Raw genomic sequence first — 21,103 nt, forward strand, 5'->3', positions numbered from 1 at the left:
ACCTTCTCCCAGACACCCCATCCGCTTGTTTTTCTTACACAACAAATCTCTTTCTCTTTTTATTGTATTACACATCACAAATTCACCACTTTAAGTTGGCAGGCTCCGATTTCTGATGAAAAAAAAAGAATTCCATCCTGGAACAAAACTGGCATTGTCTTTGCATGAAAAAAAAAACGCTATTTAAATAGCTTGCTCTTAGTTTCATCGAACTCAGAGCTGTCACTTGATACATGGCAATTTATCATAAAGCCTGAATACATCGCTGACCGACAAGCTAATGGACAATAAATATCTTCCATGTTTGTAAATATCTTCTCATATATTTCAGAACGCCTGCATGAACATCCTCCCTGACTGGTTTTATTATTGATTGCGATCGTGAGGAGGAGGGGCAGGAGCTTAATTGTGGTGTTATGGTGTGTGTGTGGGAGAGGGGACGTTTTTCCCAAGCTACTAAATATTTCTACTCTTTTCCGTTCTTTCCTGTAGTTTTCTTTTTACAAAGCATATATCAACTCTGTTTGGTAAAAAGTATGTACACGTTATTTCTCCCACACCCATTCTCGGATCAAGCTGAAACTTCGCACAATTATTCATTGACAAAGACAAGACATGAATCAATAAAAAAAGTAACCAAATAGACAATTAATTACGGGTAATTTATTATTTTATTTAATATCAACAAGGGAAACTAATACTTCAGTATTCACAGATATGGCCAAATTTGTTGGGTTTAGTCCCCTTAAATAATTGTTAACGCTATGTTTCCCTCACGCATTCTCCAATCAACTTGATACTTTACAAAATTATTTATTGTACATAACGAAATATGAATAAAGAAACACAAATACTCATTTAGTCAATTAATTATTGGTAATAAATGATTTTGTTTGATATCCAATAAGGGGAATAACTTGTACATTATTGGTAGTTTTAAGGACGGAATTCTTCCCCTTTAGATAAGCTTTTTTTTAAAAAGGATTTTTTATATTTTACTTGTTTTCTTTTTTTTTCTTTTGTTCTTTTTTTTTTAGCGTCCCCCGAAATGGGAAAAGACGCTATTAGTTTTGTAGGGCCTGTCTGTCCGTTCGTCCGTCCGTCCTGTTTAGATCTCAGAAACTAGAAGAGAAAATGAAACTCGAACATCATGATATTTTAGTTCATTCAAAGTTCTGATGCAACGGCTACTTTTTTCTTTTCCGAAAATGAACCGTCTAATTTTTTAAATTATATATGCAAGCAGAGTTTTCAAAAAATTACTCCACTTTCAATGAAAGACTTCAGGGGAGGTAACATTTTTTAAAAGGTCATGGACTTCTTCATTAATAACTCAAGCTTCATTCATAGATTCGCGCATTATGGTACAAAAAATTTGCATCTAAGGTCACAATGGTAAAAGTGTCAATAGATCATTATAAAATATATTTTCCATTTTAAAACTAACTCATTGAATAGAATACTGATTCAAATGTTGTTTTTAAAAAAGAATTTTGATACGAACTTCGTTTTAGTTATAAGTTTAAAAAATAACATACTACTGTTATAGCGCACAGTTGTGACATATCCTCATTATAGGGACCTTAATAAGATTAACTATTTCTCTCCTAATCGACGATACCATCGTTGATTTTGACCTCAATAAAATAAATTAATGTTTAATTTTTTAAACTTGACTTTGTATTATATAAAAAGAGCATGCATTTCCCTTTAATTCTATACAAATACAACATTTTCTGATAATAAACAACAAAGCTTTTGAAGCCTAATCATAACAGGTGAGTGAAATAGTAATGAGCTAAATGAAGAATTCCTTCAAAACATGGGGAAAAAAATATGGAGAGAAAGAGTTAAATAGAACCCAGATCTAGATATATTTATAAAAATGTATGAATTATTTGAACAATAGTTTAATTATTAAGGCAATAACTTATTTTCTGACAGCTTAGGGGTGCAGATTTATTTATTATGCAATTTATAGTATCACATTAAGAAATGAATCAGATACGAACTGCATACTTTAGTACACCATTAGAAATGGCCTTGCCCGGTAACAAAAAGCCTACTATTCATGATCATAACATTGGTCTAGGTCTAGTAATTTCAACATTAAACGTGTAAATTCATAGGCAGTCTAGTCTAGATATAGTAGATTCTATATCAAGATTCTATATCTAGTTCTAGATCTAGATCAAGAATTAGATCTACACTGACAAATGACAATGGAGATATTAATTTTTATTTTGCGAGGGGAATGTCTGGTCCAAGTAGACCTACTCCAAGTCTTTCACGTCATTTCTAGCTAGCTCACTACCTAACGAAAATAGGTCAAGGATTTTTTTTTTCGTGTTGCCAATTTATCTAATTTTGTAAGAAGAATAAATATTTATTATTTATAAAAATATAAGTGTACGCTAAATGAATATATGGAGATGCTGTGGCTGAGGGGTAAAGCACTTTGGAACCGGAATCCCGTGTTCGAATCCTGCTGAAAACTCTAGCTAGACCACTTCGGGGACCGATTTTGAGTACAAACTGTCTTTGTAACCTTGTTTTATTATATACATTTGATTTGAGTTTATTTAGAATGAACTTTTAATTGGCCCACATGACCATTAGCTTCGATTTTTTAAATGCATTTTAAAATATGCCTACCTTTATGCATGTCAGAACATCATGGAACCTGGACGGTGGAGGTTGGAACCTGGACGGTGGAGGTTGGAACCTGGACGGTGGAACCTGGACACGGATCTCAAAACACGGCTCTAACAATTTTCCTAGGAATTTAACAGTTAATGTATGAGAAAAGAAATACTAGCTCGCTGGCTGTTTGTTTGTAAAATGTTTTACATGTTTCGGATGTTCCTTCAGAGTTGAAGATAGTTTACTTCTTAGTCCAAACCTCCCGCAGGACGACGGGAGATGTGAGCGGGCAGGGTTTGAACCCTGGACCATCGATAAATCTGAACGATAGTCCAGCGCGCAAACCGCACGACCAGGCAACCTGCACGGATAAAACTCTAGTTTGACCGTTATAATTTTTCAATGTAAAAAAAAGAAATACATTTAAATTTGGCTATAGAAATACATGGCGTAGTCAGCCATACTGTACCGAAAACTGAGTTGTTTATTAAATTTAAAGTTGCTTTTTAGTTTATTAATAGATTCTCTAAGCTTTGCTTATATCTTTACGTAAATTTAATATAAGATGAAGATTATAGATCTAGAAGTAGATCTTGGCACAATGGGTAACGTCGTTGGTATATCGATGTGGCGGTGCCAAGCACGAGTTTGATACCCGGCAACAGATTTTAAAAATATATTTTTTTGTCAATTTTTAAAAATTAAATTGTGTAATGAAGGGAATGGTATAGTTAGCAAATTTAAAAATGTTTTTCTTGTTTAGTTTTGTTATATGATCATGTCTATGACAAGTCTGGACTTGACGTATAAGCAAAGGTTAGTTCTAGTTTTAGTTTTGTCGGGTAAATAAAAAATAAACATAATACTTGAAAAACTTTGTTGGCGCTTTACACTTCTGTGATGTTTGTGTCAACCGTTTTCTATCCTTATGTCTGTCTGTCTGTCTGTCTTTGTTCTTTTAGTATTTGTTCTCTCTCAGTTTCTCTATTTCTTCTCTTTTCCCATTAGTACTTCTCTCTCTCTCTTTCTCTCTCTCTCTCTCTCTTTTTCTGCCAGTCTCACCAGAACTCCATTTGACCTTCTCTTCTCTCTCTCTTTCTCTGCCAGTCTCACCAGGACTCCATTTAACCTTCTCTTCTCTCTCTCTCTCTTTCTCTGCCAGTCTCACCAGGACTCCATTTGATCTTCTCTTCTCTCTCTCTCTCTTTCTCTGCCAGTCTCACCAGGACTCCATTTGACCTTCTCTTCTCTCTCTCTTTCTCTGCCAGTCTCACCAGGACTCCATTTGACCTTCTCTTCTCTCTCTCTTTCTCTGCCAGTCTCACCAGGACTCCATTTGACCTTCTCTTCTCTCTCTCTTTCTCTGCCAGTCTCACCAGGACTCCATTTGACCTTCTCTTCTCTCTCTCTTTCTCTGCCAGTCTCACCAGGACTTCATTTGACCTTCTCTTCTCTCTCTCTCTCTCTTTCTCTGCCAGTCTCACAAGGACTCCATTTGACCTTCTCTTCTCTCTCTCTCTCTTTCTCTGCCAGTCTCACCAGGACTCCATTTGAACCTCTCTTCTCTCTCTCTCTTTCTCTGCCAGTCTCACCAGGACTCCATTTGACCTTCTCTTCTCTCTCTCTCTCTTTCTCTGCCAGTCTCACCAGGACTCCATTTGACCTTCTCTTCTCTCTCTCTTTCTCTGCCAGTCTCACCAGGACTCCATTTGACCTTCTCTTCTCTCTCTCTTTCTCTGCCAGTCTCACCAGGACTCCATTTGACCTTCTCTTCTCTCTCTCTCTCTTTCTCTGCCAGTCTCACCAGGACTTCATTTGACCTTCTCTTCTCTCTCTCTCTCTTTCTCTGCCAGTCTCACCAGGACTCCATTTGACCTTCTCTTCTCTCTCTCTTTCTCTGCCAGTCTCACCAGGACTCCATTTGACCTTCTCTTCTCTCTCTTTTTCTCTGCCAGTCTCACCAGGACTCCATTTGACCTTCTCTTCTCTCTCTCTTTCTCTGCCAGTCTCACCAGGACTCCATTTGACCTTCTCTTCTCTCTCTCTTTCTCTGCCAGTCTCACCAGGACTCCATTTGACCTTCTCTTCTCTCTCTCTTTCTCTGCCAGTCTCACCAGGACTCCATTTGACCTTCTCTTCTCTCTCTCTTTCTCTGCAAGTCTCACCAGGACTTCATTTGACCTTCTCTTCTCTCTCTCTCTCTCTTTCTCTGCCAGTCTCACAAGGACTCCATTTGACCTTCTCTTCTCTCTCTCTCTTTCTCTGCCAGTCTCACCAGGACTCCATTTGAACCTCTCTTCTCTCTCTTTTTCTCTGCCAGTCTCACCAGGACTCCATTTGACCTTCTCTTCTCTCTCTCTTTCTCTGCCAGTCTCACCAGGACTCCATTTGACCTTCTCTTCTCTCTCTCTTTCTCTGCCAGTCTCACCAGGACTCCATTTGACCTTCTCTTCTCTCTCTCTTTCTCTGCCAGTCTCACCAGGACTCCATTTGACCTTCTCTTCTCTCTCTCTTTCTCTGCAAGTCTCACCAGGACTTCATTTGACCTTCTCTTCTCTCTCTCTCTCTCTTTCTCTGCCAGTCTCACAAGGACTCCATTTGACCTTCTCTTCTCTCTCTCTCTTTCTCTGCCAGTCTCACCAGGACTCCATTTGAACCTCTCTTCTCTCTCTCTCTTTCTCTGCCAGTCTCACCAGGACTCCATTTGACCTTCTCTTCTCTCTCTCTCTCTTTCTCTGCCAGTCTCACCAGGACTCCATTTGACCTTCTCTTCTCTCTCTCTTTCTCTGCCAGTCTCACCAGGACTCCATTTGACCTTCTCTTCTCTCTCTCTTTCTCTGCCAGTCTCACCAGGACTTCATTTGACCTTCTCTTCTCTCTCTCTCTCTCTTTCTCTGCCAGTCTCACAAGGACTCCATTTGACCTTCTCTTCTCTCTCTCTCTTTCTCTGCCAGTCTCACCAGGACTCCATTTGAACCTCTCTTCTCTCTCTCTCTTTCTCTGCCAGTCTCACCAGGACTCCATTTGACCTTCTCTTCTCTCTCTCTCTCTTTCTCTGCCAGTCTCACCAGGACTCCATTTGACCTTCTCTTCTCTCTCTCTTTCTCTGCCAGTCTCACCAGGACTCCATTTGACCTTCTCTTCTCTCTCTCTTTCTCTGCCAGTCTCACCAGGACTCCATTTGACCTTCTCTTCTCTCTCTCTCTCTTTCTCTGCCAGTCTCACCAGGACTTCATTTGACCTTCTGTTCTCTCTCTCTCTCTTTCTCTGCCAGTCTCACCAGGACTCCATTTGACCTTCTCTTCTCTCTCTCTTTCTCTGCCAGTCTCACCAGGACTCCATTTGACCTTCTCTTCTCTCTCTTTTTCTCTGCCAGTCTCACCAGGACTCCATTTGACCTTCTCTTCTCTCTCTCTCTCTCTTTCTCTGCCAGTCTCACCAGGACTTCATTTGACCTTCTCTTCTCTCTCTCTTTCTCTGCCAGTCTCACCAGGACTCCATTTGACCATCTCAATTGCCTACGGAGTGTGTTTCCATGATTTCTCCGAATTCGCTAACAAAACTCACAATGCTTAATAACTCATAATCCCTGGAGAAAGATTATGAAATGTGAGGGGGGTGGCGTGAGGGGTTGTCAAGGTTTACATTGAACATATTGAGCACCGGGTTGAAACAAGGAATAATACTCTGGGGTCTTCAAATCGAATTTGGTGTTGGTTCTATGAACATATGACTTTGGACTCGCCGGTCGTTGAGTGCGCGTGTGAATGTGTGTATGACAATGTGGGTGGGTATGTGAATGTGTGTGTGTCTGCCAATGTGTCTGTGAAGGGTGTGTATGTGAATGTGAAATTGTGAATACCCTGGGGAGTTGGTGTAGAGATTGAGGACAATGTGTTCAAATGAAAACATGAATGTTCCCCGTGGAATTCTATTAGCAATGCATAAAGTTAAAACAAGTTCAACTTTTCCAAAATGTATTTAGATTATGCATAATGTAATTGAGATTCCCACAGGCTACAACATTGACTACATAATTATAACATTGAAAACAGGATTGAATTATTCATGAAATGAAACGTTCATTGGTTCAGGCCTTTTTGGAATCGGAGATTTTGGCGCTAAATGTTTTTGACACATTATGTATGTTCATTTTATTATGACTTTGCAAAGAATGATATGTTCCTTTGTATATGTGTTTGTATTCAAAAGTATTTTTTTGATGTCAATATCCTGGTGTCGGGTAGGAATCTGACTTTTAGGGGGGCGAGGTGGCTGAGTGTCTTCCGAAACGAGGGATCTCCGGCGAAGACAGGGATTTTAAACTTTTTGACATTTTAGGGCCCTTATGTGTCCCCCCAAATCTAATGGGTACCTGACATAAGCTGAAGAAGCACCGGCGGTTGGTCGTTGTGCTGGTAACCGTCGGCCATATAAATAGAAGAATTTTACATCATTAAATCGTAAGATCTGAAAGGGTTGCCTTTTTTTTATTACTTATAACATGGCAATATTTTTTCATGGATTAATCAAAACCTTTTGTAAAACTTTATCTGTGTGTGTGGGGGGGTGTGTGTGTGGTGTGTGTGTGAGTGAATGTGGGAGAGGGAGGAGATGAAATGATGAAAATTAAATGTTTTTTTTTTAAAAAACAAAAAACGTTAAAAACACATTTCAATCAGAACTTTCCTCCCCCCTCCCCCCGCAGATGGGATCGGAATTTAGTGACATATTTTTTGCTTTGATTTTGTTTATTTTAGGTAAGATTTTAATACTAAAACATCACTTGTCCCAGGTTTTTTTAAAAATCCCCCTCTTCTATAAAACAAAACAAAAAAAATGCAAACGGCAATCCCCAAACTTTAAGAGCAAAGTTAAGGAAGATTTTGATTTTAAAACCCCCTCCAAAATTTACAATAAACCCCTCCATCAATATAAAAAAAAAATAATTACTCACTCAAAATTCTATGAGAGTAGCCAAAGGATGTTTGAGTTTAACCCCCCCCCCCCCCCCCCCCCCCGTCTTCAGTAGGGTTTGAAGCTAAAAAATGCTATGATCGTAGCCCAAGAGGTTTTGACTTTAAATCCCGCCTCAGCAGGTTTGAAGTAAAAAAAATACCTCTTAAATATAAAAAATGCAAATTGATCAAAATTCTATGAGCGTAGCCCAAGGGGTTTTGAGTTTAAACTCCCCTTCATCGGGGTTTGAAGCAAAAAAATAGCTCTTCAATATAAAAAAGCAAATAACGCATTAAAAATTCTATGAGCATAGCCAAGCCAAGAGGGGTTTTGAGTAGAAATTCCCCTCCTCCAGAGTGCTTTAAAAAAAGTTTAAGACCCCTCCAGATGGTTTTGAGTTTAAAATCCCCCTACAGAGAGTTTTGAGGTTGAAAACCTCTCTCTTCAACATTATTCTAAAGCAAAATACAGTCACCAAATTCTATGACCGTAGCTAAATGGTGTTTTAAATTTAAAAAAAACAACAACTCATGACATTTTTTAGTTTAAAACCCCACAACAAAGGATTTGACGATAAAACTTCCCTTTTCGATATCTATACTATAAAGTAGAATGTGAGGTGTATGTATGTTACTTATAGACATCAAAACCGCTAGACCAATCTTGATAAAACTTGGCAGGAATGTTTCTTGGGTACCAACTTAGACCGTAGTGTATGTATTGTAGCCCTAAAACAAACTTAAGACCCTCAAAAAAAAAAAAAGTTGTCCGACTCTATTACAGCTTTAGTATTTTATGGATCTAGGCCATGTCTACAATGTTGACATGAGAAAAGATCGAAAGGATTTAGACCTAGATCTAATTTTAAGAAATACACTTTGCGTAGATAGTTTTTTACTTTGACACATGAAAATACAAAAGAAGATCCATTCATTTCATTATATAATAAAATTAACCTTCAATTTTGTGTTTCAAAAGCATTTTTTACATAAATAAGTTCCTTATATTTGTGACTACAGATTTCCTGACGAACATTCTTTCATTAGACAATACCGTAATGAATCGCGTACTAAAAATTAATTCGTTTAATTGTTTACTTTATTATCCCATCCCTAGATCTAAAACTCTAATTCAACTCTGAGATGATAAAACTTCTCTTCGCACAGATAGTTTTATACTTAACATTTGAACATACTAATTATAGTTTATTCATTTCATATTTTGATCAAATAAACATTCAAATTTGGTTTTCTAAAGCATTTTTAAGAGACTACATTCGTTTACGAAAGCTGCGAAGCCGAGTTGAGATAGGCCTAGATCTATATTCATTCACGAATCGCGTACTAAAAATTATTTCGTTTAATTGTTCACTTTATAATCCCATTCATTTAACAAAGCTATCGCTCTTTTCGTTTTTAATAGATATGAATGTATCGGTTTCGGGTAAACCCATTTTCGCAAAACTAATTTTATTTTCGTAGCGAAAGAGAAAAAACTTGAAAGGATCATTAGCTAACTTTAACATACATCTAAATCCAATCCACTAGATTAGTAAACACAAACTTAGACCCGCAGGCCGCGGGTAATGTCAGACTAGTATAATCTAAAGAAAACTACAGTCACCTAATTCCAAGAGCGGTTTTCAAGAGAGGTTACATATTTCTACCAGTGGCTGGGCTCCATTAATAAAGTGCAGTGAATAGTCATATGCCGAAATTGAAAAACACTAAATGTGGTTCAACAAAGATGGCTAAGACAGCTTCTATGCCGAACTGGGAGTCAACCCCTTAGTTAGGTTTGCGGGACATATTCTCAGACAAAATGAGTTACGCATAATAAGAGTTGCGATTACATCATATTACAACTTGGTGCAACACTTTTGATTTTTGTGGAAACAGCTTGCCGCCAAATGCGCCGAACGGCGCGGGAGGGTTTAAGTCAGTAAGAATAGCACAATAGCACATTAGGTTTTTGAAATTAAACATTTTAATAGCAGTATAATGCACTGTAGATACCTCAGAATATGCATTTTGTTGGCTTTCAATACCGGAAATATTGCTTCGTGGCGAGGCTTCGACCAGCTCTGGGGGAGCTCCCAGCGCTCCCCCAGACCCCCTTGATGGGGGGGGGGGGGAAGGAGTCCACACATTTTTTAACTAACTCAAGGCAGAACATATTCTAAGGCACAGTAAACATCTTCCGAAAGAATAAAGGGTCAAAAAGTAATAAAGATTAATTATGTACACACAGACACACACATGCACACACATTTTTTTTTTCGCGGGGGAGGGTGGGCCATGGGGGGGGGGGGAGAAAATATCCCCCCCCCCGAAAAAAAATCCTGGCTACGCCCATGACCTTATTATTGATCTAATCACAATCACACACACACATATCTACACACTTACGAGTAGATTGTGGATGAGATCGTCTCTCCCTCGCCAACTCGGCGGAGTGCTGTCGCAGTGAAGTTGGGTCTCCAAAACATGCTGCAGTTGATCGGAAAGCTTTGTATTAGTGCTAAGACATTTTCAAATTGAAAAGACCAACAAAAATTCGAGCCTAGTGTTGACTAAAACAATTCCTAATACAAATAAATGAAAACTATTTTTTCTTTTAACAGGCATAATATTTGATGTATATGAAAACATTGAAATAAAGCTAGATATGATATGAAAACAATTAAATAAACCTAGTTTTTTAATGTTTCCTTTTTTTTCTTCCTTACACAAGTCAATGGAGATGTATGTAGAAGATTCGTGCTGTGATTAAGCGAACAGTTAGTATTCTTCATACCTCCCGGTCAGTAATATCGTTATACTGGCCACTTCTTCTGATTGTGCCATTTTGTTCAATGATTTTCCTGACTAATTTAGACACCCCATTCAAAGTTCTTGTTTGAGTTTATCCCAGCATAAGGGATTAGAAATAACAAGTAACTTTTACATCTTCTCCTAAGTCTTTGCTTATCATTTCAACATCTTTCTATATCTCTAAATCTTGCAATATTTTAAGAAGTAATTCACATTCTCTTTTCAGTCATGAAGAAACGTGGATTAGTCTGATAGTCTGTATTGCATTCCTTATACCTACTAGTATCAAAGTATAAGTATAGTAAACCTTGTTACTAAATATAAGCCTACAGTAGTACAATGAACTTTAATTTTCTCCTATCCTTTATTTTCATAGTAAATTTCTTACTACTCACTAATAAGGCTACTACTACTACTACTACTACTACTACTACTACTACTACTACTACTACTACTACTACTACTACTAAAAACAACAACAATAACAATAGCAAATACAATATCAATAATAATAACAAAAAGAACAATATTACAAAAACAATAATAATGGTATCCCTTATTAATGATTCACCAGTACGGACTACAGCCTTTTTCATCTGCTTGGAATATCCTAATCCAAGGGAAAGACTCGATCTAAATAGAGGCAATTAACACAAGGTTTGCTGAAACGAACTGGCTTTCGGTTAGACTAACCATGGACTAACGATGTCAAGTAGAGCATTTTTCAGTGCGAGGTCTTCAGTGACTATTGTACATAGTGGGCCTGGCTTGAATGCATAATAAATAGACAGTTTCATCAGTTTCAAACAAGTTGATACAAGACTGTGTTTAGGTCTATGACTTGAGACAGAAGCGAAAAAATAAACGTACTGGTAAAGCACTATTCACAGTACTAATAGACCACGATTCACAGTACTAGTATAGCACGAATCACAGTACTAGTAGAGCACGATTCACAGTACTAGTAATCCACGATTCACAGTACTAGTAGAACACTATTCACAGTACTAGTAGAGCACGATTCACAGTACTAGTAGAGCACGATTCACAGTACTAGTAGAGGACTATTCACAGTACTTGTAGAACACGTTTCACAGTACTAGTAGAGGACTATTCACAGTACTAGTAGAACACGTTTCACAGTACTAGTAGAGCACGATTCATTGTACTAGTAAACAACGATTCACAGTACTAGTAGAGCACGATTTAAAGTACATAAGAGCAGGATTCACAGTACAAGAAGAGCAGGATTCACTGTACTAAAAGAGCAGGATTCATAGTGCAAGAAGAGCAGGTTTCATAGTACTAGAAGAGCAGGATTCATAGCACTAGTAAGGCACAGTTCACTGTACTAGTTCAGCACGCTTCAACGTACTGCTAGATTACATGTCAAAGTACTAATTAATCACATTTCAAAGTGCTAATAGATCACATTTCAAAGTACTAGTAGATCACGTTTCAATGTACTAATAGATCACATTTCAAATAGCTAATAGGTCACATTTCAAAGTACTAATAGATCACGTTTCAAAGTACTAATAGATCACATTTGAAAGTGCTAATAGATCACATTTCAAAGTACTAATAGGTCACATTTCAAAGTGCTAGTAGATCACATTCCAGGAAGACATTCTAGCTTTTTGGCGTGCTGAAGTGGTTTATTAACGTGATCGATACTAGCTCTAGGGCTCCTCTTTCTGCTCTGTGGCAGTCCAAGAGTTCACCTCTTGCAACTGATCAATCACAGATGAATCCAATAGCAGCTCAAACCAGGAACTTAAGACCAATGTGTTAATAAGGATACCACAAATTCTGGTTACAAAAACGTATTCAAATTTACATCTTGCAGTATGTGTGATTGTAAAGAAGTTTTGACTGTCTTCCCATCTTCTTATTTGGTACAACGTGGATTCATTGCCCTAATGAACCTCATCACAAATCAAAGAAACCGACTCACAGTTTGTGCTCGTTGAGCCAGACACTCACTAAATCTCATCAGCCCCAGCCAAGTCATTATTTTCTTTTAATTTTTATTTTAAACAAAAAGTTCGCAATAAACACTCTTTCAACAAAATGTTGTTGTTTTTACACGTTACATATAATATGAATTAGTGTAGCTTTTTCATTTAGGGGTCCGTGCCAAGTCTTGACTATATAAAGGGGTCCCCGGGTAAAAAAAAAGTTCTGGCTTAGATCATCAATTTTACATAGCCGCATCAATCTGCTTTTAATCTCAACCTTTCAAAGACCATCTGCTCCTGTAACTTTCGGCCTTTTTTTTCTTCAGAAATTGAGATTCATGTGTTCTAGTTGAAACCTACACGACGCCAGAGTTTCAGCTCTGAACAGTCCTAACACCATACATCCTAATGTTAAAGTTTTTAAATCGTAAAGCTAGGTGTCAAATAATTTAAGTTGAAAAGTTACAATTAGTCAGTTAGTATAGAGACGCACCATAGTTGATAGACTTTGAACGCTACATTTTGTGACGCCATGGATTAGTGGGTTCTAGTTTATTTATGTTATTATTAGTCAGTTGGTGTTAGGAATTCAGGGTGACAACATCTTATTACGGACAGAGACTCGAATGTGGCCTTTATGCATTCAACTTTATTCAAGTCTCTACCGGTCTGGGCTTAGTCCTTACATCTTGTTCATGTGTAGGTTAAGAGCCTCTTATAAGGAACTCAAACATCTTCTGAGTAATCTGTCGAATTCAGACAGCCATTTTACAACTACAAGATCACGCCTATCACAGCATGCTACCGATGATCGAAGTTTCTATTAAAAAGGATAAGACCGTTAATGTGATTAGCCAAAAAGAAAAATTAATAAAGCCAATAAAAAATTATAAGAATCGTGCATGTTTTGGTTGATTCGTAAGACTCACCTAATTGTTCGTGTACAGTGGACCATTTGGTTGTGTTATTGTCGGTCAAGTATTGATACATCCAAGACAGTCTGGAAAAAAATCCTTGTTTACAAACTTGAAAATAAAGATACAAGAAAAAGGTGAGTCTAGAAAATGAGAAAGTAAATAAGAGAATTTACATACACGTCACATCATGTAAATTACACGTCACATCATGTAATATACACGTCACATCATGTAATATACACGTCACATCATGTAAATTACACGTAACATCATGTAAAATACACGTCACATCATGTAATATACACGTCACATCATGTAAATTACACGTCACATCATGTAATATACACGTCACATCATGTAAATTACACGTAACATCATGTAAAATACACGTCACATCATGTAATATACACGTCACATCATGTAAATTACACGTCACATCATGTAATATACACGTCACATCATGTAAATTACACGTAACATCATGTAAAATACACATCACATCATGTAAAATACACATCACATCATTTAGTTTTTGAAAACAAAAGTCTTTCCTTAACTGAGAATAAAAATCTATTTTACATTAGATTACAATTCATTGTACACTATCTGCAATGTAATGAGATGTAATGAGGACATCTATTAACCAGCGCTTTACGAATTAGTTCTGTACACTTCTCGGTGACGTCACATGACCTTGAAACACCGTGACTGAAAGTGGGCTAAAGGAGTTTTTTTTTTTATCTTTCCGTGGAAACAATTGTAGGGAGGGGACGATTAGGCCAATAGGCTAGCAAAACATGAGTCCTGTTAGAATTCCTCTAGAACTATTTTCATAGCACTGGTCGGGGATTTAAAGAGCGCTCCAGCAACTATATCAGAATTCATATGCTGTTCTTTAAGGGACCGTTTCATAAATTGATGAGCATTCGCACGGTTAGGCCTGTATGGGATACATGTGGTTAATTGTTATACCCATATAGCTTTGACAGCAAAATTTCACTGGTAATTGTCCGCCATAGACAAATAGCTATCAAAGTATACAACACATTTCAGTAATAATGCAAACTAGTGAGAAAGGGAAGCACTACCCTTTAATTAAAAAGCCGTTGTCCTCTTGGGGTTTATTTACTTTTTCTTCTCGTCCACTGCACCTGCTTTCAACAAGGGTTCAGAGACCAAATAAATTATTTAAAATACACGTACATCTTTTTTTTTATCACAAAAGAATTGGAAATGAAGCATAAATAAATAGTCGTTTCTTGGTGTCATTCTAAAATATTCATGTGCTTTTTTTTTCTCTTTGCGGCCCCCCGAAAGAGGAAATAAATATTTATTTTGTGTGACCTGTCCGTTCGTTCAGTTAAAAAAAAATACAGAAAAGTTATGGAAAATCCAACTGCATGGCCTTTTTCAGCTTGCTAAATTCTGGTACAACGGTTACTTTTTATCTGTGTATAAATAAGTGACTCTTTTTTTGTTTTCTAAAATTGTACAATTTTAAAAGTTATTTAGTACTAATATTAATATAAGAAAAGTAGTTGTATATATGTACCAAACATATATGTCTTTGTCATATGCTGAAGTAAATTATAAAAAAATTCATAATAATAATAATGCGTTCTACGCTGTTCGAGCTAATCGACGGAAAACTTTTTGGCGCAGCCGTTTTTTGATGCGGGACGTTTTGGCGCTGAATGCTTTAGCCCCATTCTATATGCTTAACAAGAAAAACATGAAAGATACTTTCAAAAAAAAAATGTTTATACGAAGTGTAAGTGTATCAATTAGTTTGGATCAGTCATGTCATTAAATGTGTAATAGATCTAGACTAACATTAATATATCTGTGCAATTAGAACTATTTTTACCAATTGTTTTTGTTTAGCACTATGTCATGCTTTTAGCTTACTTAATACGCATGGATCCTATTAATTGTCTGAACCAGTTGGGGGAAGGGGGAGAAAGAAAGTGAGCAACTTGAAACTTGGTTTCTTTAATTATTCTTTCATCTTTTCTCTTGACACGTGCCATCATGTAAAATAGCTTTCCTATTTCCCATTTTAAACAGATTCCTTTTTCACCACTTTTCTTATTCAAAAACATTATAATAAACCATTTGGAAATTCTGCTCAAAAAATGACCTCCGAAAGAATGACATAAGCTTGTAAACTGGTGTTGAAACTAAAAACGTTAAATCTTGGATAAAAAAAAACAACAAAAAAAATATACTTTGTAAACCGACAAGTAATTGATAATTAATGAACTTCACGAAAAAAGAATTCCCGCTGGGAATCTATTATGATCACGCGCCATTGTTAAATTGCAAACATAAAAATAACACTTGAAATGCAAAGCTTGAAAGTTTCTCTATTTTATCACAAAAACACTTTTTCAAAATTTTCCTAACAAACTCTTAACACATATTCAGAAAAAAAAACAAAAACATCCAGAGTTTCAGCATTCATGTCTTCTCTGAGCTGTGAAAGGCTTTTTCCGACATTTGTTGTCGTTGTTCTTACCCTAAGAATGGCACCCCCCAAGAAAGCAAAGAGAAAAAAAAAGGATGTTACTAATGAGGTCAGTACAAAAGAGTGTACTATTCATATTCACAAGAGACTGTACGGAATAGGAATTAAAAAGAGGGTTCCTCGTGCCATTAAAGTAATCAGAAAGTTTGCTGAACAAATGATGGGCACTCCTGATGTTAGAAGCGACATTCGCTTGAACAAGCACATCTGGTCCCAAGGCATGTTCCACATAGACTTCGAGTGAGACTTGCCCGTGGGAGGAACGAAGATAAAGGCTCTACTCACAGATTGTACACTTTGGTGACACATGTCCCATGCGGTAATTTCAAAGGAAAACAAACACTGAATGTTGATAAGGAATAAAATTCTTGTGGTTTCAAATTTAACTAAACAATATCAAGGACGCTAAATTCAACTTCACTGTTGCCAACTAAAAAAAATATTGAGCTCTTGTTTTAACACCATGCATTGCAGCTGATCTTCGTGTCAACCCTTCTTAGTTACCGCTAGTTTTGTTTTGTTTTTTTAATAACTTATAAGTCGCAGAGTGAAAGTCTAAAGCTCTCCTCCCTATTGACAATAAGTTGGACTACAAACGGAAGAACTTCGAAGATTTGATTCTGCAGGGCTAACACGTGCACACACACACACACACACATTTTCACATACATTTAAAAAATATCCTAGATTATCAACACTTCCTTTATTCTCTACACCGGATACACCGAAAGGCTGGACTTTTTTTTTTTTTTGCCTTTTATGAAAATCTCCACTATTGTTGAATACGTGTAGTAACCCCAAACAGCTAGTTTAACTCAACTGTTGTAGGCGTATCAATCTCTAAATGCAGAGCTTAAAATCTTTTTTTTTTTTTGTACACCTGATACACCAAAAGGCACCACTCTCTACACGTCTTTCAACTTCAATGTAGGTGAATACAGAAAACAGACGTGAAACAATGATAATGTTAAACGAAATACAAGTCCCTTTAAAATAGTCACGTCTTTCTGTCACTTGTCTCTCACTCGTCTCTCCCACAGTTTCAATCCCCTATTTATAACCTCTTCAACGACAAACTTCCTCGTGATTACATCAGAATCCATTCAGTTTATACCATCAGATTGTCCATCTAGCTGGTTTCATGATTACATCAGAATTCAAAAACAAGCACGCACACTCTATAACGTATACAATGTGTCAATAATCAATGAAATCATTCTAATTGGTTCATCCTTTTCACTCCGATACAAAGACAAAGGTGTTTAGGATTAGTTAGGGCAGTGCTCCCCAAACTGTGTCCCGCGGAATCCAAGTTTTCAGCGAGGCCTGAATAGGTGTTTTGCGAACTACTGAAATAATTAACTAGTAGGCCACCTTGTGAATTAATCTCTCTGAAAAAATAAGCAAAGTGTCCCGCTAATACTTAAAATGTGCGAGGTGTTAAGGTAAAAGTTTGGGATACACTGGATTAGGGAATTGAGTATGACCGCCTACAAGACGAGAACCCCTGAACCACAAGTGTGATACGTTTCTAGAATCTAGTTTAGTACTAAAACTTACTTCAGTTTAAAGATGGTATCCGACGGCTGCTCCGCACTGACCAGAGTGACCTTCACTCGTTTCATTGGCTGCTGAACGAGTAGGGTGCTGTGAGGTCTAAAGCAGGAGATGGTCTTTTCGTTAGCAGCGGCACCACGTTCAAAATATCCAGGAGCGTCCACATACACGAGTACTTTTAAGACATTCGGACAAGCTGAGATGGTAGCTGGTGATATAGAAAGAAGGAAGTAATTGTTAGGGCTAGTGGTTTTGAAGAGCTTGCATATTGTATTTTAATTTATTTTTAAATGGCCTCAACATTTCAGAAACTGAATTCAACCTTAAGCTTTAGAATGTTTTTTTTATGTACCAGATGTTCATTTCATACACACATCGATGTAACAAACAGCATTGATATGACTTTACATCAGTGTAACGACCAGATTTGACATTAATGTAACGACCTGATTTGATATGACTTTACATCGATGTAACAAACAGCATTGATATGACTTTACATCAGTGTAACGACCAGATTTAACATTAATGTAACGACCAGATTTGATATGACTTTACATCGATGTAACAACCAACATTGACATGACTTTATATCAATGTAACAATCAGATTTGATATGACTTTACATTGATGTAACAACCAGCATTGACATATCTTTATATCAATGTAACATCCAGCATTGACATGACTTTACATCAACGTAACGACCAGCATTGAAATGATTTTACTTCAATATAACGAAAGAGAGAAAGAGAAAGTCTCAGAAACTCCTTGAGAAATACGTGTTTACTTGCTAATCAAACCCTTTGCGGCACGCCAGGGAATGAAAGCGCTTGGGTTCGAACCATCGTAACACTATTTGGAAGTACAGACGTGTAACTAGATAGCTATTCTTTGCTATCATTTATTAATCTAGTCATTCCCTTTATTAGTCTAGTCACTCATGGAATGGTTTTAATAGACTAAACATCCGCTTCTTGGAAAGGAATATATTCAAAACAAAATGTGCGTGCCTCTTTAAGCTCACTGTCTGTCGGTATTATTAAGTCGGTGTGTTTTTTATTAAATCCGAACTGCAGTCTTTTTGTTTTCCTAAATATAAATTAAATAAAGAAAAAAATATTTACATTTCTTAGTTTCTTTTCTATGGCTAAAGAGTTCTCTTGAAGAATCTCGCCCACATATCGCCAAGCTAATCTCTCTGATTCACTTCTAAGGCTTTTAGACTTTCGAGGATTAAAATCTTTCATATTGATAAAGCTGCTTCTAAAACCTTTTTAATCTTACTAAACATTTTTACAAAGTAGACTTTTGGTCCACTCCCATGGGATTCTCCAGACGTTTTAGATTTAGAGATGAAGACATCAATAGTAGTTTTTTTTCCTCTTGATGTTGTTGGTTACTTAAGAGCACACAAAGTGATACGCGTTGCAAGCAATGTGAAACACATCCTCCAAATGTGAAACACCAAATACGAGCTAAATTAGTTTTTAAAGTGCCACTAGACTTTTAAGACAAAATTATATTATTAATTTTATACAGGTCATAAATCTTCATCCCTGTACAATAATGATGGGTGACAAAGGGTTAATATATCAATTAATCAAGATGAAGTTATGATTAAGAACTTATTGAATATATCAATCACTCAAGATGAAGTTAGGATTAAGAACTTATTGAATATATCAATCACTCAAGATGAAGTTAGGATTAAGAACTTATTGAATATATCAATCACTCAAGATGAAGTTAGGATTAAGAACTTATTGAATATATCAATCACTCAAGATGAAGTTAGGATTAAGAACTTATTGAATATATCAATCACTCAAGATGAAGTTAGGATTAAGAACTTATTGAATATATCAATCAATCAAGATGAAGTTAGGATTAAGAACTTATTGAATATATCAATCACTCAAGATGAAGTTAGGATTAAGAACTTATTGAATATATCAATCAATCAAGATGAAGTTAGGATTAAGAACTTATTGAATATATCAATCACTCAAGATGAAGTTTGGATTAAGAACTTATTGAATATATCAATCAATCAAGATGAAGTTAGGATTTAGAACTTATTGAATATATCAATCAATCAAGATGAAGTTAGGATTAAGAACTTATTGAATATATCAATCACTCAAGATGAAGTTAGGATTTAGAACTTATTGAGTGTACTAAGGAAATAATGCCCAAATAATACTATATATAAAATTCGGTGGACTAGTTGAAATGCAAGCACTTAAACATCTCAGGGTTCCAAATCAAGTACTAAGACATCGCAGAGCTCCAATTCGAGCAGTAAAACATCGCAGGGCTCCAATGCAAGGACTAAGAAAGGGACACATTTCTTATTGTATACTCTAGAACAAATTCGTACAGGTGCTCCTTTTTCTCAGGTGCCATTAGAGAAAGGAATGGATTGCCTGAATCAGCCATGAAAACCAACGAATGAGCAGAATTTAAGTCATTAATTAACATGCGTAGGACGTAATTATCTTCTTATTTTGAAATACATGTAATGTCTGTAATATACAAGATAAGATAAGAAATCGCAGGGCTCAATGGCAAGCACTAAGATATAGCAGGATTGCAGTGCAAGCACTAAAACATACCAGGGTTTCAATGCAAGCACTAAGGCATACCAGGGTTTCAATGCAAGCACTAAGGCATACCAGGGTTCCAATGCAGCACTAAGGCATATCAGGGTTCCAATGCAAGCACTAAGGCATACCAGGGTTCCAATGCAAGCACTAAGGCATACCAGGGTTCCAATGCAAGCACTAAGGCATACCAGGGTTTTAATACAAGCACTAAGGCATACCAGGGTTCCATTGCAAGCACTAAGGCATATCAGGGTTCCAATACAAGCACTAAGGCATACCAGGGTCCCAATGCAGCACTAAGGCATATCAGGGTTCCAATGCAAGCACTAAGGCATACCAGGGTTTTAATACAAGCACTAAGGCATACCAGGGTTCCAATGCAGCACTAAGGCATATCAGGGTTCCAATGCAAGCACTAAGGCATACCAGAGTTCCAATGCAAGCACTAAGGCATACCAGGGTTTTAATACAAGCACTAAGGCATACCAGGGTTCCATTGCAAGCACTTAGGCATACCAGGGTTCCAATGCAAGCACTAAGGCATACCAGGGTTCCAATAAAAGCACTAAGACATACCAGGGTTCCAATGCAGCACTAAGGCATATCAGGGTTCTAGTACAAGCAATAAGGCATACCAGGGTTCCAATGCAAGCACTAAGGCATACTAGGGTTCCAATGCAAGCACTTATGCATACCAGGGTTCCAATGCAGCACTAAGGCATATCAGGGTTCCAATGCAAGCACTAAGGCATACCAGAGTTCCAATGCAAGCACTAAGGCATATCAGGGTTTTAATACAAGCACTAAGGCATACCAGGGTTCCATTGCAAGCACTTAGGCATACCAGGGTTCCAATGCAAGCACTAAGGCATACCAGGGTTCCAATAAAAGCACTAAGACATACCAGGGTTCCAATGCAGCACTAAGGCATATCAGGGTTCTAGTACAAGCAATAAGGCATACCAGGGTTCCAATGCAAGCACTAAGGCATACTAGGGTTCCAATGCAAGCACTTATGCATACCAGGGTTCCAGTGCAAGCACTAAGGCATACCAGGGTTTTAATACAAGCACTAAGGCATACCAGGGTTCCATTACAAGCACTAAGGCATACCAGG

At 37.1% G+C, this 21,103-nt stretch overlaps 1 protein-coding gene across 1 annotated transcript in view; it reads right to left on the reverse strand.

Annotated features, from left to right (window-relative positions):
- The window catches only part of LOC106073055 (uncharacterized), a 77,351-nt gene that overhangs the window by 30,748 nt on the left and 25,500 nt on the right, over positions 1-21,103 (reverse strand). Inside the window, exons 3-5 of the mRNA XM_056044336.1 lie at positions 17,381-17,585; positions 13,306-13,376; positions 10,011-10,091 (exon numbers count right to left, since the gene is read on the reverse strand). Of these exons, the coding sequence (XP_055900311.1) occupies positions 10,011-10,091; positions 13,306-13,376; positions 17,381-17,585 (357 nt within the window). The remainder of the gene's footprint in view (positions 1-10,010; positions 10,092-13,305; positions 13,377-17,380; positions 17,586-21,103) is intronic.

This window comes from Biomphalaria glabrata, chromosome 1 (assembly GCF_947242115.1).
Source record: "Biomphalaria glabrata chromosome 1, xgBioGlab47.1, whole genome shotgun sequence".
Taxonomy (NCBI): Eukaryota; Metazoa; Mollusca; class Gastropoda; family Planorbidae; genus Biomphalaria; species Biomphalaria glabrata.